This window comes from Paecilomyces variotii, assembly GCF_004022145.1.
Source record: "Paecilomyces variotii strain CBS 101075 chromosome Unknown C8Q69scaffold_6, whole genome shotgun sequence".
NCBI lineage: Eukaryota > Fungi > Ascomycota > Eurotiomycetes > Eurotiales > Thermoascaceae > Paecilomyces > Paecilomyces variotii.
Window position 1 is genome coordinate 1075575 of NW_021167145.1, and position 12793 is coordinate 1088367.

Sequence of the window (12793 nt, forward strand, 5' to 3'; positions counted from 1 at the left end):
TAGCCGATGTACTTACTCATTGCTGTGGCTTAGGAAATGATGTTGTTACAATAAAGTAGCAAGATGAGCTGAGTGAGGTATGTTGGAGAAAAGGAAACTTTCTCAATTTCATTTTTGAAGAGATCCTATTCTATATTCATTTCTTCTGTATTTGTACTCAATGGATATTCAGAGCTCGAACTCAAAAATCAGAACGCTTTTTCGCTTTTAATTTCCTCCAGAATATTATCATGGAAGACTTAACTTCCGAAGGGTTTTCTGTTTTTCTCATTCATAAATAATTGGCGTGGCAGAAATATACCTCTTGTAGTTAGGATTCTAGGCTCCAAAAAAATAGAAAGATGGATAATGGTTGAAAATGAAGAGGGGAGGCCGTGGAGAACTCAAATGGCTAGTAGAAAATGCTCTCTGTCCTCTTATGAGGGGATGGAAAAGATGATGATTTTAACATTGATGCTAGAGTTGAGGCACTTTTCTCTTTTAGAATCGCAGATCCCAGCCGATCTTGGGTCCCAGACGGGGCAGCTCCTCCGCGACATGTTGGACGTCCTTGTCTCCACGACCACTGAGGTTCAGGACAATGTTCTCGCCCTTCTTCATGGTCTTGGCTAGTTCGATGGCACCCCAGACGGCGTGGGAAGACTCCAGGGCGGGGATGATACCTTCCAGCTCGGACAGCAGACGGAAGCCGGTGAATGCCTGAGCGTCGGTGGCAGCGATGAAGCGGGCACGCTCACTGTCCTTCCAGGAGCTGAGCTCAGGGCCAACACCTGGGTAGTCGAGACCGGCAGACACGGAGTGGGTTTCCGTGATCTGGCCGTGCTCGTTCTGCAGAACGTAGGTGCGAACACCGTGGAAGACACCCTTGGTACCGCCGCTGAGAGTTGCAGAGTGCCGGTTCGTCTCGATACCGTCACCACCCGCCTCAACACCAAGCAGCTTGACGCTGAGATCCTGGGAGAACGGGTAGAACATGCCAACGGCGTTACTTCCTCCACCGACGCAGGCGACGACAGCGTCCGGGAGCTTTCCAATAGCCTCCTGGAGCTGCTGCTTGGTCTCGTTACCGATGACAGACTGGAAGGTACGGACAATGGTCGGGAAAGGGTGAGGTCCAATGGCGGAACCGATCACGTAGTGAGTAGTGTCGAGATCGGTAACCCAGGCACGGAACGCCTCGTTGACGGCGTCACGGAGGGTTCGGCTACCCGCCTCAACGGCGACGACAGAGGCACCGAGCAGCTTCATGCGGAAAACGTTCAAAGCCTGGCGGCGGACATCTTCTGCACCCATGTAGATGGTGCACTTCATTCCAAACTTGGCACATACAGTTGCGGTAGCCACACCGTGCTGACCGGCACCCGTCTCTGCGATGATCCTCGTCTTACCCAGTCTCCGGGCAATGAGAACCTGACCGATGGCGTTGTTAATCTTGTGGCTACCAGTGTGGTTGAGGTCTTCACGCTTGAGCCAGATGTTGGCGCCTCCAACGTGATCGGTCAATCGTTGAGCGATATGGAGACTGCTGGGACGGCCCATGTAGGGGTAGTATGAACGGTATTCCTCCCAGAACTTAGGGTCGTTCTTTGCCTCATCGAAACCCCTCTCGAGCTCCGCCAGGCAGTCCATGAGCGCTTCGGGAACATACTGTCCACCGAACTCGCCAAATCGCGATGGCTGTGCCGATGCATCACCTGTTCCATTGAGAGCGTCTAGCTGATCCGCAAGTCCTGGACCAGAACCTGCTTCACCCTCGGTGATGACGTGTGTCGGCTGTGCCTGGGTGTCGGGCAGAGCTTTTTCAACCGCCTCCAGAATGTTCACCTCCCGAGTCAATGCTCCCTGCTGGTCTCTCTCGAGACGTCGTCCCGTCACACTCGACAGGTAGTCTTCACCGGCCTTGGCTGCCTGACCAGCAGGCGCCTGGCCCAAGACGGTGATGAGCTGACTGCCAATGACAACACCTTCGGCGATATCCTGCACGCTCAAAAAATGCTCACGAGTACTAACACCGAAACCGACAGCGGCCGGGACATTTCCGGAGTAGGCGTGCACTCGGCTCAGCAGATCGGGGAGGTTCGAGTTCAGTTTTCCCGTTGCACCTGTGACACCCATACGGGACACAACATAGATGAACGAGTCGGCAATCTTGCACAGCAGCTTCATACGAGACTCCGAAGTGGACGGGGCGATAAGGGGCACATATGAAAGGCTAGGAAATGATCAGCAGAAGCTCTTTGTGTGTCCGTTGTGTCGTATGGAGCCGGTCGCGAACTCACCCCTCCTTTGTGCACAGGTTCCTGAATCTCACTGCCTCCTCCGGAGGAAGGTCAACCATGATGAATCCATTGACTCCAGCCTCCCTGGCATCCTTCAACATCCGCTCATCTCCGTAACGCAGCAGCGGGTTGTAGTATCCCATGAAGAGCACGGGGGCCTTGAGACCCCTCTTGCGGGCGGTGCGGACCATGTCCAGCACCATCGTGACTGTGACACCATTCTCCAAGGCCTTGGTATTGGCCTTCTGGATGGTCGGGCCATCTGCAATTGGGTCTGTGAATGGGATACCAAGTTCGATGATATCTAATACGAGTCATTAGCATGGCTCCGTAAAACCAGCGGGACAAGACGAAAATGAGGGGTCAATTGCCGCGGGGCTGGAGCATCAGGGATCAATTGCGTACCAGCACCTCCATTCTCCATTCCCAGCATAATATCGATCGTCTCCTCGGCCGTAGGATAGCCTGCAGTAACATAGGCCACCAAAGCGGCGCGCCTCGCCTGCTTGGCCTTAGCAAATGTCTGCTTGATTGCCTCCATGATGGGCGAAATTGGACCACAACTGTAAGGGTGGGAAAGGAGAAGCGCAAAGGCCCAACTGCGCAGAACAGAGACAAAAGGGACAAGGGAGGAAAGGAGAGGAGCGTTCAAGAACGGGGGATAGAGAGGAGTGGCGACAGTGAAAGATCGTCCTTGGACACTTTCATCGCTTCCTTGGCTGACTCACTTTTTGCTCCGATCCGGAGATGCCCCGCCACGTGACCCAGATAAGATAAGCGGGCGGTGAGCGGAAGTATGTACGTATATTTAAAAGGTCAGTTTACTTCAAGAAACACGGATTATTATTGTAAGTCTATGAAAAGACTCGACTAGAAGATCAACTTGGACATACAAAACAGATGGTATTGCTCCCGATCTTATGGATATTATTATTTCCCAGTGAACAATGGTTCGGCTCCACATGCCTGCCAGACCTCTCAAGATAGACAAAAAAAAAGACATGCTAGGATCACAAGAGATCAAAAAACGAACTGACGATTTGCCCATCCTCAAATACTCCGGAACGATGCATCTGCACTATCTATCCATCAAATCAAATTTCCAACCCATGCAAAAGCAAAGTGAAATGAGCAGAACAATTTTGTTTTTCCCGTCGCCCGAATTTCAAAAGACCGATTCTGTCAAAAACTCAAAAATATTTTCCCAAAATGCCCCCCAGGACCCGCTATATGAAGGAATGTCGGTAAGCGCCTCGCCCACGCTATGCAATGTATGATGATGATGTAGAAAATGAAGACGCTGTGATGCCCAAGATGTTGAATACAACGCAAGGAAGGAATGGATGGCAGCCGCCCAGTGGAGGGCATATGCAAGAGAGAGAACACAGGAGAGACTAAAGTAGACAGTCTGATGCGACAGTGGGCATGCACGCATGATGACAACGCAAAGGGAGAGACATGGACTATGGAAATGGAGATGGTGACCAAGGATTTGATGATCAGCGGCGCGTGCTCAGCGGGGTCAGCAGCGAAATGATGAAACGCCCTCGCTTTTTTCGGATGCTAGAAGTTGGAAGGAAACTCGTGGTCACTATGCAGGATAGCAGGTCGCAGATATAGAACACTTTAGGCGTCAAAAGGATAGACTAGCGAGAGACGTATTCTGGGGGTCGAGAGAAATGCAAGATGGAAGGATGCCAATAACAAAGACAAGGAAACAAGGGAAGCACCCGCTATGCAAGTGATTAAAAATAGAGATGAGAAGTTCGCGACGGACCGCAGCTCCCGCATAACAGTCCGTCATCGGATGAAGGATCAAGGCGAGCTGTAGCGATGAAAGGACGTCAAGCGAAGAGCAAGGACGACTGCCCAGCACGACAAGATGATCGAACGGAAAAAGGAGCTGACCAGTTCAACATGTCGATTGTCCCGTGGTCGGAATCAAGTAGTCCATTAGTCACCAGGACGTCTCGGAAGACGATGTCCAGGTTTGACCGATTATGGGGGGACCTCCTGTGTCCCAGAAATGAGACTAGTGCAAGTTCCTTATGAAGAGCTCCCACCCGAAAACAAAAACAAAGGTGTATCCATCTTATGCCCCAGGAGCGGAGTGTGCCATCGGGTATGAAGGGGGTGTGATATAGGTGTAGAGCTCCGTGTTCGAGACATTGGCAGCGGCAGGACCTGGACCGATAGCGCCCGGGAAATCCCAAGATGTGCGATTCATGGGAGCCAGTGGCATCCCGTGACCATGCTGATATGTATATGAGGCAGACATAGCGGCGTACGGATGACTGCTCGGTGACATCGTGACACGTAGATCGGGAGCAGATAATGAGGGCTTTGCCTGGTGTATGTGCGGCGAGAAGACTGCTGAGGTCATGCCGGTGGAGTATGTGCTAGAGGTGACCGAGTCCGAGACGGACTGAGGCGAGCCCGCATGCTGAACATCCGTTCTAGAATCTGAAGCTGAGCTGTTGCCGGGGTAGGATGAACATATCGGGGTGGGAAGCGCTCCGGCTGTCGAAGAGTAGCTGGCAGACTGTGCGCAGAGACCGAGGTCAGACATCATTACAACGTGGAAGGTGGCAGAAGGTGGTTTCAAAGAGGAACTCACGTATTTCCCAATGATCTTCTTAAGTGCATGCGACAGGATCTTCCAGGGGAAGACTTTCACATCCTTCTCGATGTTGCGAGGTTTAGGTGCCGGGAATCCCATGATGACCTTGAAAAAGTCCTCGCTGTCTGGCTTAGCCTTCGAGACGGTGAGAGGCCGGAATCCTTCCAGATTCCTGCGGATTCGATTCTTTTCCTCGACAGTAAATCGCACTCCAACCAGAGATTCAAGCAAATAGATGGTGTCCACACTGGTCACGAAACATTCCTTCTTGCCGTCCCAGTATATGCAGCTGATGCATATGCTGTTTGGGGTTCTGTCCTCTGGTGAAACGGGCTGAAAGTCCGCCTGGATGGTACTGCCGCTCTGCACCCGAGTGAACTGGACAAGGCGCCGCCTGGCCTCCTTCTCTTCACCGGTCCAATTCTCAGCCATTGAGTCCAGATCGCCGTTCAGTTTTAGGACAGCTTTGGAGGGGTACATGGCGTAGGGGTTGAATGCCGGTGGTCCAACAGAGCCACTTCCCTGCTGTATAGTCGATGTCCTAATGAGTGTAGGGTTTTGAGGTCGGGCAGGAGAGAGCATTGTCTTCTGGCTCGGGGCCGAGGCTGCCGCTAGATGAGGACTGCGCGAGACATGACTGACCATGCCGAATGAAGGGCTCCAAGAAGAGGTCAAAGGCGACGGCGTATGGATTGCCGGTTGTGGCGCACTAGAGCCTCGTGAATGATGGATAAATGAAGCTTTCGGGGAAGACGCTGTCCGATACGGGGCCGGGAAGACACTCATTGTTGTCGGAGTCTGTAAAAAGGAGGAATATGACGGAGACGAAGCACTGTCATTATACGAATATGCATCAGCATCTTCTTTGATCCGCAGTTGTTGAGCAGAAGGTCTCTTGGTTGGTCTCGGAGCGGCATTGTCAGAAATTGAGACTCTCCTTTTCCGTGAATCATCTGAAGGGGAATCATGATCGACCGTTTCGTAAGTATAAACGCCCACCTGAAGCGTCAAAGGGCTGTATCCTGGCTGGTTCTCGATCACTACCTGCAGTGGAACCGCAGCTGATGGGCTCCCTGAAAGTGCGAATGCAGGTGCATCAACTGAGAGGGCATACTGAAAAACGGAATTCGAGAAGCCCAGGAAGTGCGGTAAACATTCACATTTCTTCGAGCCAAATATCACGTAGGTGGCACAAAGCCGGTTGTGGAGGTCATATGGTGATTGTATCTGTACGAAGACCTTGGTGCCTTCGCCGCCTCTCTGAGGAGAGTAAGATGTGACTTCAGGGATCTGAAGAGTCGCACGATCAAGACCGGGGGAGCCAGATCCATCGAAGGAGATACGTCCTGCATAGTCGTGTTCCGTCATATAATGGAGGCTCTCTGTGTTCTGGCTGGCGTGGTCATCGGAGGAAGAGGGGAAGAGCTCGTTCACATATTGTCCCTGAGAATATGCTGGATAGACAGAGCCATCATAATCTGCCAGGACGTTATATGTTGTTAGCTGTCACGACTGCCAAATGCCCGTGAGCTGGTTCCACAGGTCACTTACCGACTAAGCCAGCATCAGAAGGCCTTTGAAAGGCAGACATAGGCAACACGGGTTCAGACTTGGCCAAAAGGCCGTCTGAGAACGCCCCCGCGAACCGTGACTCTTCAGGGTCTGAGAAATCCAATGACTCGTCAATGACCAGAGGAGTCTGGAATTCTGGATCGAACTATATAGCAAGACAATGATTAGCTGTATTTTTATATGCTGGCGAGAAGAGCCAACGGCTTTTCTGATTCCTGTCGGATCCATTGGAGTTCCCCTGAATCGAACACCCTCGCAAGAAAGAGCAGTAGAATGGTTCTCTCTTACCAGAACACCTTGCGTCTTTGAGTACGCCACCTTGAATAGCGTTGCAGTAATTGCAACGAGCGATTAAATCGACAAGCGAATGACTGCGAACTCAAATATTCAACTACCGTGTCTACGGAAAGACACAATGGCTTCCCGAGACAGAAACGAGCGACGACACGTAGTTGCCACAGGACTTCAACGAAAAAGTAGAAACCAGAGCTCCGGATATTGTTGGATGTAGACGAGGCTAGATCCACTGTCGAAGGGCTTCATGTAAAGATTATCAGCATCAGAGAAGCGAAAGAAACGAGGAACACGCCCAAAGAGGCGATCGTCCAGTACCAGGCAATCTTCTCAATATGTGAGAAGAGATGTTTTGCTTGTTTTGCTCTCTGGTCCACTAATTGCAGCGAGTTTCGGAAAGCGGATGTAGGTTAAGCACCAGTAACGAAAGTGAATGGGGGTATATGTCGTGGTCAAATTGTCCACTGGTTGTGTACGGCGATATCAGCCCCATTCGTTCGGCCGACTGCATAAAGTAGAAAGTAGCACTTACCAAGTAGATACCAAGAGGCAGAGCCGAGAAAGCAACAGTTCTGAGAGAAAGACGAAGAAGGGAAATAACTGAAGGTAGGAAGATCCTGAACAGTAGAGTCAGTTATCCTGGACAATTCATGCCGTGCACGACCATCCCACGAGTGCCTGCAAGATAAAGGAAGGTATCGCATGGCTGCTGTGCTGTGACGGGCGGGGATAGCCTTTTCGGGAAGCAAGGAGGGCCCATCAAGGATCGTGAATAACAACGCAAGGTACAGGGAGAAATAGGCAACCGGGAGAGAAAGGAGGTCTGTACTAACCTAAGCGGAGCTATTCAGAATCCCAGAGGACCCGTACTCTTCCAAAACGTTCAAATCCGTCTCCTGCTCTCTCCTACCCAAAGAGGATGCCTCCGAAACAAGAAGAGCTGGGATTTCCAAAAATCTGACCCTCAGCCAAAGCAAAATACAAGGTTTACAAGCTCAAATCCGCCTGTAAATGAATACCAGATGCTTCCTCCGTAAAGATATTGGCGTCGAATTTGGCCCAAGACGATGGCGGGCTAGGCCAGATGGGAGCAGCTCGATGGGCACAACGCTGAACCAGATCCCACGTCTGTTCTGTCCACGACGACAATAACAAACGGCCAATCTGAACAGGATTCTACAACAGGAACGTTCTCGACACAGCAAACGGGTGGTTCGGGATGAGGCGTTGAAAGACGGCTATTAACCTCTCGGATTCCGTCTTGTAGATCCTCTCTCGGGTCCTTGTAGATTTCCCCAGAGGCAAGACCGCAACGAATGTCGTCCCAGGATCAACCAAAAATGATATGCAAGATAAATTAGCGATTAATCTCTCCTTTCCGTTCTCCGGTCTCTCTCTCTCTCTCTTTCCGTGGTCCCCAGCAGTCAAAGTAGCGAACGTGATGTGATGCAGCCCCAAGCGAGTGGAGGAGCGAGTGTAAGTGGAAGCGGAAGAAAGAAGGAAAACTTCACGACGTCATCCAAGATACTGATGGGAAGGAAGCAGAAGAAGGGGGAGAAATGAAGCGAGTTAAGAATAGGACGAGGAGGACAATAATAATGTTTTGTTCCCTTGCACTAGGGCCGACGGAGGATGTGCTCGTAGCAGACCACTAGTGACAGCAGTGGCGGGGGATGCACGCAGCACGAGAGCACCGGCGTCGAGTGACTAGGAGCGACAGGGCTCAGTAGGCTGCTCGTCGAGAGTATTAGGCAGTGGGAGATCCTCCTCACGCAGCCGGAGCAGAGAGAACAGAACACGCTCACTACTGCCCATGCCAGCAACCATCCTATCCATGGGCAGGGTGGATGCGCTCACCGTCCATCGACTCCATCGGTATCCGGGAGACCCTGTCGGGTCCCATCCAGAGCCAAACAGAACTGCTACGCATCTCACGGCCGTTGGGAGGGGGGAGAAAGCAGGGGCCAAGCAGACGAAGAGCAAAGAATAGCAATCGAACAGCCGGAAGGGCGCCATCTGGTCGCCAGCGCTTCTCCTGAGTGGGTAAGAGGATGGGGTGGTGCGGAACGGCGTCGAAGCTCTTCAGGCTGACGGAGTTTGTGTCAGTCGGTTTGGTTGGAAGCTCTTCCAGCACCGCCTCGTTTCTCCCATCGCCAGATGGGTCATCCCTCGGTGCAGAGGCTTCGCTTCGGTCCAGGGATGTGCTTGACTGCTGAGCCTGACCCTACGGGAAGATTCCCTTGGCAGATACTAACATAGCTCCCCGGATCCAAAGATCCCATCGTTCGCGATCTTTGCCCTCCTGGGTTTGGTGCCACCCGTAGTCGTGGCTTCAGAGAGAAAAGAGAGGAGCCCGCCCAGGAGATGGGGACTGTATTACTATTATTCTAAGGAAAAGTAGGTCTATTTCCTTTTTCCCGCATCGTGGGTGATTATCGCTAACACCATCTCAGCTAACTACCTACTTAACCGAGAGACCACTACATGACTCCTCTCTGACGGCCGTAGCCCATCGCTAATAATAATAATAATAATAATAATGAGGGACTAGTTATAGTTACTCGACAGAAAAAGGGTCCTCTTTCGCTCTCGAGCTCTCTCCAGCGTCCAACTCCGCATCCCAAACACCGGCGGAGGTCCTCCACCGACGGCGTGGATACGTTCAAATGGTGTCGCCGGCTCAATGTCATACCGTGTGGCGGCCTCTGGTGGTTGGACGAAAGGAGGGGGCTATCTGATCGGACAACTGTAGGACAATGGAGACGCCCTCTTACTGCTCAGCTGCCTCAGCATGACCCTTGGCAAGGTTGGCAGTGGACAACACGGAGAAAGGACGATAGTGATGATGATGGCTTGCTCTAAACATAGCAACATGCAAGGGCCGGGGCGTCTGGTTTGGGAATAGGCTGAGATGGGGCCCATCGTTCGCTACTTTAGAGTCCTCCAGCCCTGACAGGACTTTGCTCCAGTTAGACCCGTTTAGAAGCCTTCTGGCGTCTCGCTTCCATTGGACAGGATGACCGCAAATCAAAAAGCAGAACGAGACTCGACAGCAAACAGTCAGCGTCGCACAGGAGATCATTGCGACGGTGTAAGAAGATGGGCATCTCACTGGGCAAGGCCGCCACAGATCCCAGGGAGCCGGCGAACACCCTAACCAAAGCCTTGAACACGTTGGAACCGCGGTTAAGCGTCTGCCTTTGGACGGTTGACAGCTCAGGCTGTGGCTCAGGGAAAACCCCCACTCAGGAAACGCATTCCGTGGCATCCCTATACGGATGACGGAACATGATCCATCGCACAATGAAAATAATCCATCATTGTCGCTCCGTCTCGTAACTAGATATGATAGAATCACGCCAAGTGACGGAAGGCCATCCCCCGGCCAGCCTATCCTACCTTTACTGTCAGACGGAACAGCTGGCAGCCGGAATCGCTGCTGAAGCTAGGATGTCCGGTCAAAATAATTACGCCTAAGGCCATAGGATAACTAACTCCTTCCACGCAGTTAATAATCATCTGCGAGACGATTAACCGCTAGTTATAGCACACGGAGCATTCCCACCTATCGGGATTCGATACCGGTCCGAGATGCATTATCATAATACTCGTGCTTTCTTGTTTGCATTCTCTATGATCGCTTAGCCAAAATACGCATAGAAAGGCTGATGACCCGATGGTCATTTCTACTTCTGCCTCAGGCCTCGAACCATTGCATCTTACGATCTTCAGGGTACGGTTCAATGGAAGGCACCAGGGCACGGTCCGATCTAAATAGAACCTTAAAAGTTCATTCTTCAAAGTTCACCGTGTATCAACCTTGCGATGTTTTCGTGGATGAGCAAGGGGGGTTTCTTTGGCGGGCAGGGAATGGAAAGCCAGGAAACGAGACCACAGAGGTGGGAGAACACTTCCTCGCTCCTCATTCTGCTGGAGACTCGAAGAGGTACTATTGCAAAGAAGGAAAGCAAGGGAGAATCGCACGGCAACTCATCAAGGAACAAACTCCCTCGATCAAAAGCACCTTCCAGGGTGCTCCACTGAACTTCCTAAGTCTGATATCCCTGTCTTTATGATCCAGGGAGATTTCTGATTATTACAGAAGCCTATATTATTATCATTATTATTGCTGTCCGGCTTTGTTGCAAACACACTTCCCGTGGCCTGTGGCGCGCGGAGCCTTCTCCAGCCCACTAATGCCGGGATCCCGATATAGCACAGACGCTGCCGCCACGACTCACCTGCAGCCTGCAGATGCCAGATGCCCTCTGGCTATGCCTTATGCCTTAGCGATCGACTGGCTCACCAGGAACGCCTGAACTGGCACAGCTGGACGCTGTGCGCCAACTGCATCAGACGTCCATCGACGTTGCAACGTCGCTGCTGTTACCCTGGCATTCCCCAGAATCCGACCCTATGTCCTTAGTTTAGAGTCTTCCATGGCGTGCACCGACAGCTGGCGCTACTCCCAACCTGCCACGGTGAATGTTATTGTCGCTTGTGCATACGCCATGCTTACCTCTCTGAAGAGATTGAGCAAACTCCGTCATGGGATGCTTCCGGCTCACTAGAGAGAGCTTACAGAATTAGTCTATCTATAGAGCTTCCCTCGTGTCTGCAATATTTCGAGGCTCTCGAGGTCAGGTGGCCCTCTTGAAATTCGAATTCCTTATCTGTACGGCGTACGGAGTAACTGCAGGACAAATACATTAGTCCCGCAGCCTGATTCGCCCGTGGGACGATTCGAGTATCATTCGTTCTCCGTATATCTCATACACGGAGTTCTATTCATAGCACGAGTTGTTCTATTCTTTCTTGCCTTTGCTGTTGGATAATTATCGCTGCTCAGCTTCAGCTGCTGTACTCTTCTGCCTGAGGGCAGTATTGTCGGTTCCCCACAGTGCCACCAAGCCGGCTCCTCGAAGGTGCTTGCAGATCAAAGTAATAGGCGGCTGCTACGCCAGAAGCCAAGAGAAGCTTTTATCGACAAACTCGTGCTAACGCTCTAACGCTCAAGGCTTGTTAGAGACGGCTCCATAGCCACTTGAGTCAATAGTCTGTCGACCATTCTGTGTCTATAACTATCGCACGGGGTATACGCGCCATAAATGACAAGCTTACTATCTTTGCAGCTATAAAAGGAGATAGTTGGCTGTTGGAGATATGTCGACAAGAAAGGTGGGAGAAACCTCCACCTTGGATGAGTGTGGACGTCGAAAGATCACAATTTCTGGATTCTGTTCCTTGATGATATCCTTAGGTGACCATGGCAAGGCAATCCTTTCACACAATAGACAAAGAATTCTTCCGTGATTGAGAATTGTTATTCCAGTGGCCCACGAAGACCCCCTTTCGAACATCAAAAAAAAGATTTGGCGACCGGGATGTTCCGTCCGGGGATGATTTCCTCCGTCCGTGCAACTTCTGGATTTCATTATTAGGTCGACGATCAACATTGACGCCTATCCGTCAATTCAGATCATCGTTCTTGGAGGCCCAAAAATGAAACCATTTAAAGGCCCATCTGAGTGGACTTCGGTCGTAAGTACTCTCCATTGTTATTTACTCTATTATTGAGTCCAAATCCGGACTATTACTAGCGACCAACAGCTGCGAACTACTACCACATAAAGTTAACAATAATGGCCGGGGCCCAAAGTAAAGCTTCCGCCACAGATTATGTCGGAGCTCAACAATACTCGAAGAACAAAAGGGGTGAGCGGCAGACGCGACGTGGCTTGGCAATGGCATCGTTCATGTCAGAATTCCAGTAGTCACTTATCGTTTAACTTAAAACGAGGCGCAACACGGGTGAACAGGACACGATGCGATCTTACGACCCTACCTTAACTGGATATAGCTTGACCTACCAGAAATCTGCCGTAGGCAAACCTGCCATCTTTTTCCAGAACAACGAATGGATTCTTCTTCGCTTCAACCGTCCGTTAGGGCTGTCCGGCATTCGTTGCAGCTCGCCCATGCCCGCTTTCCTGGTCAGACAATCAGACCGACGATCTCAGGCTTGCTC

General features: G+C 51.3%; 3 protein-coding genes across 3 annotated transcripts; all 3 read right to left on the reverse strand.

Moving 5' to 3' along the window:
• Positions 1-83: 83 nt before the first annotated feature.
• On the reverse strand, positions 84-2975 carry C8Q69DRAFT_418640 (bifunctional tryptophan synthase). Its single transcript, XM_028628368.1, has 3 exons — positions 2685-2975; positions 2280-2583; positions 84-2212 (listed from the first exon to the last, which is right to left on the reverse strand). The coding sequence occupies exons 1-3, from the start codon at positions 2818-2820 to the stop codon at positions 481-483; spliced, it is 2172 nt and encodes a 723-aa protein (XP_028484812.1). The 5' UTR covers positions 2821-2975; the 3' UTR covers positions 84-480.
• Positions 2976-4371: 1396 nt separating this feature from the next.
• Positions 4372-6490, reverse strand: C8Q69DRAFT_445111 (transcriptional regulator medusa; the record flags this gene model as incomplete). Its single annotated transcript, XM_028629044.1, has 2 exons — positions 4372-6377; positions 6451-6490. The coding sequence occupies 2 exons, from the start codon at positions 6488-6490 to the stop codon at positions 4372-4374; spliced, it is 2046 nt and encodes a 681-aa protein (XP_028484813.1).
• A 2744-nt stretch (positions 6491-9234) lies between these two features.
• Positions 9235-10273, reverse strand: C8Q69DRAFT_469178 (hypothetical protein). The gene has a single exon (XM_028630734.1). The coding sequence runs from the start codon at positions 10031-10033 to the stop codon at positions 9536-9538; it is 498 nt and encodes a 165-aa protein (XP_028484814.1). The 5' UTR covers positions 10034-10273; the 3' UTR covers positions 9235-9535.
• Positions 10274-12793: the final 2520 nt, after the last annotated feature.

Bases quoted from the DNA above. Each gene is read 5' to 3' on its own strand.
- C8Q69DRAFT_418640 (XM_028628368.1), bottom strand. From the start codon at position 2,820: ATGGAGGCAATCAAGCAGACATTTGCTAAGGCCAAGCAGGCGAGGCGC. The intron at 2,584-2,684 runs GTACGCAATTGA...GACTCGTATTAG, and splicing joins AATGGAGAATGGAGGTGCTG to ATATCATCGAACTTGGTATC. The intron at 2,213-2,279 runs GTGAGTTCGCGA...ATCATTTCCTAG, and splicing joins AACCTGTGCACAAAGGAGGG to CCTTTCATATGTGCCCCTTA.
- C8Q69DRAFT_469178 (XM_028630734.1), bottom strand. From the start codon at position 10,033: ATGCCACGGAATGCGTTTCCTGAGTGGGGGTTTTCCCTGAGCCACAGC.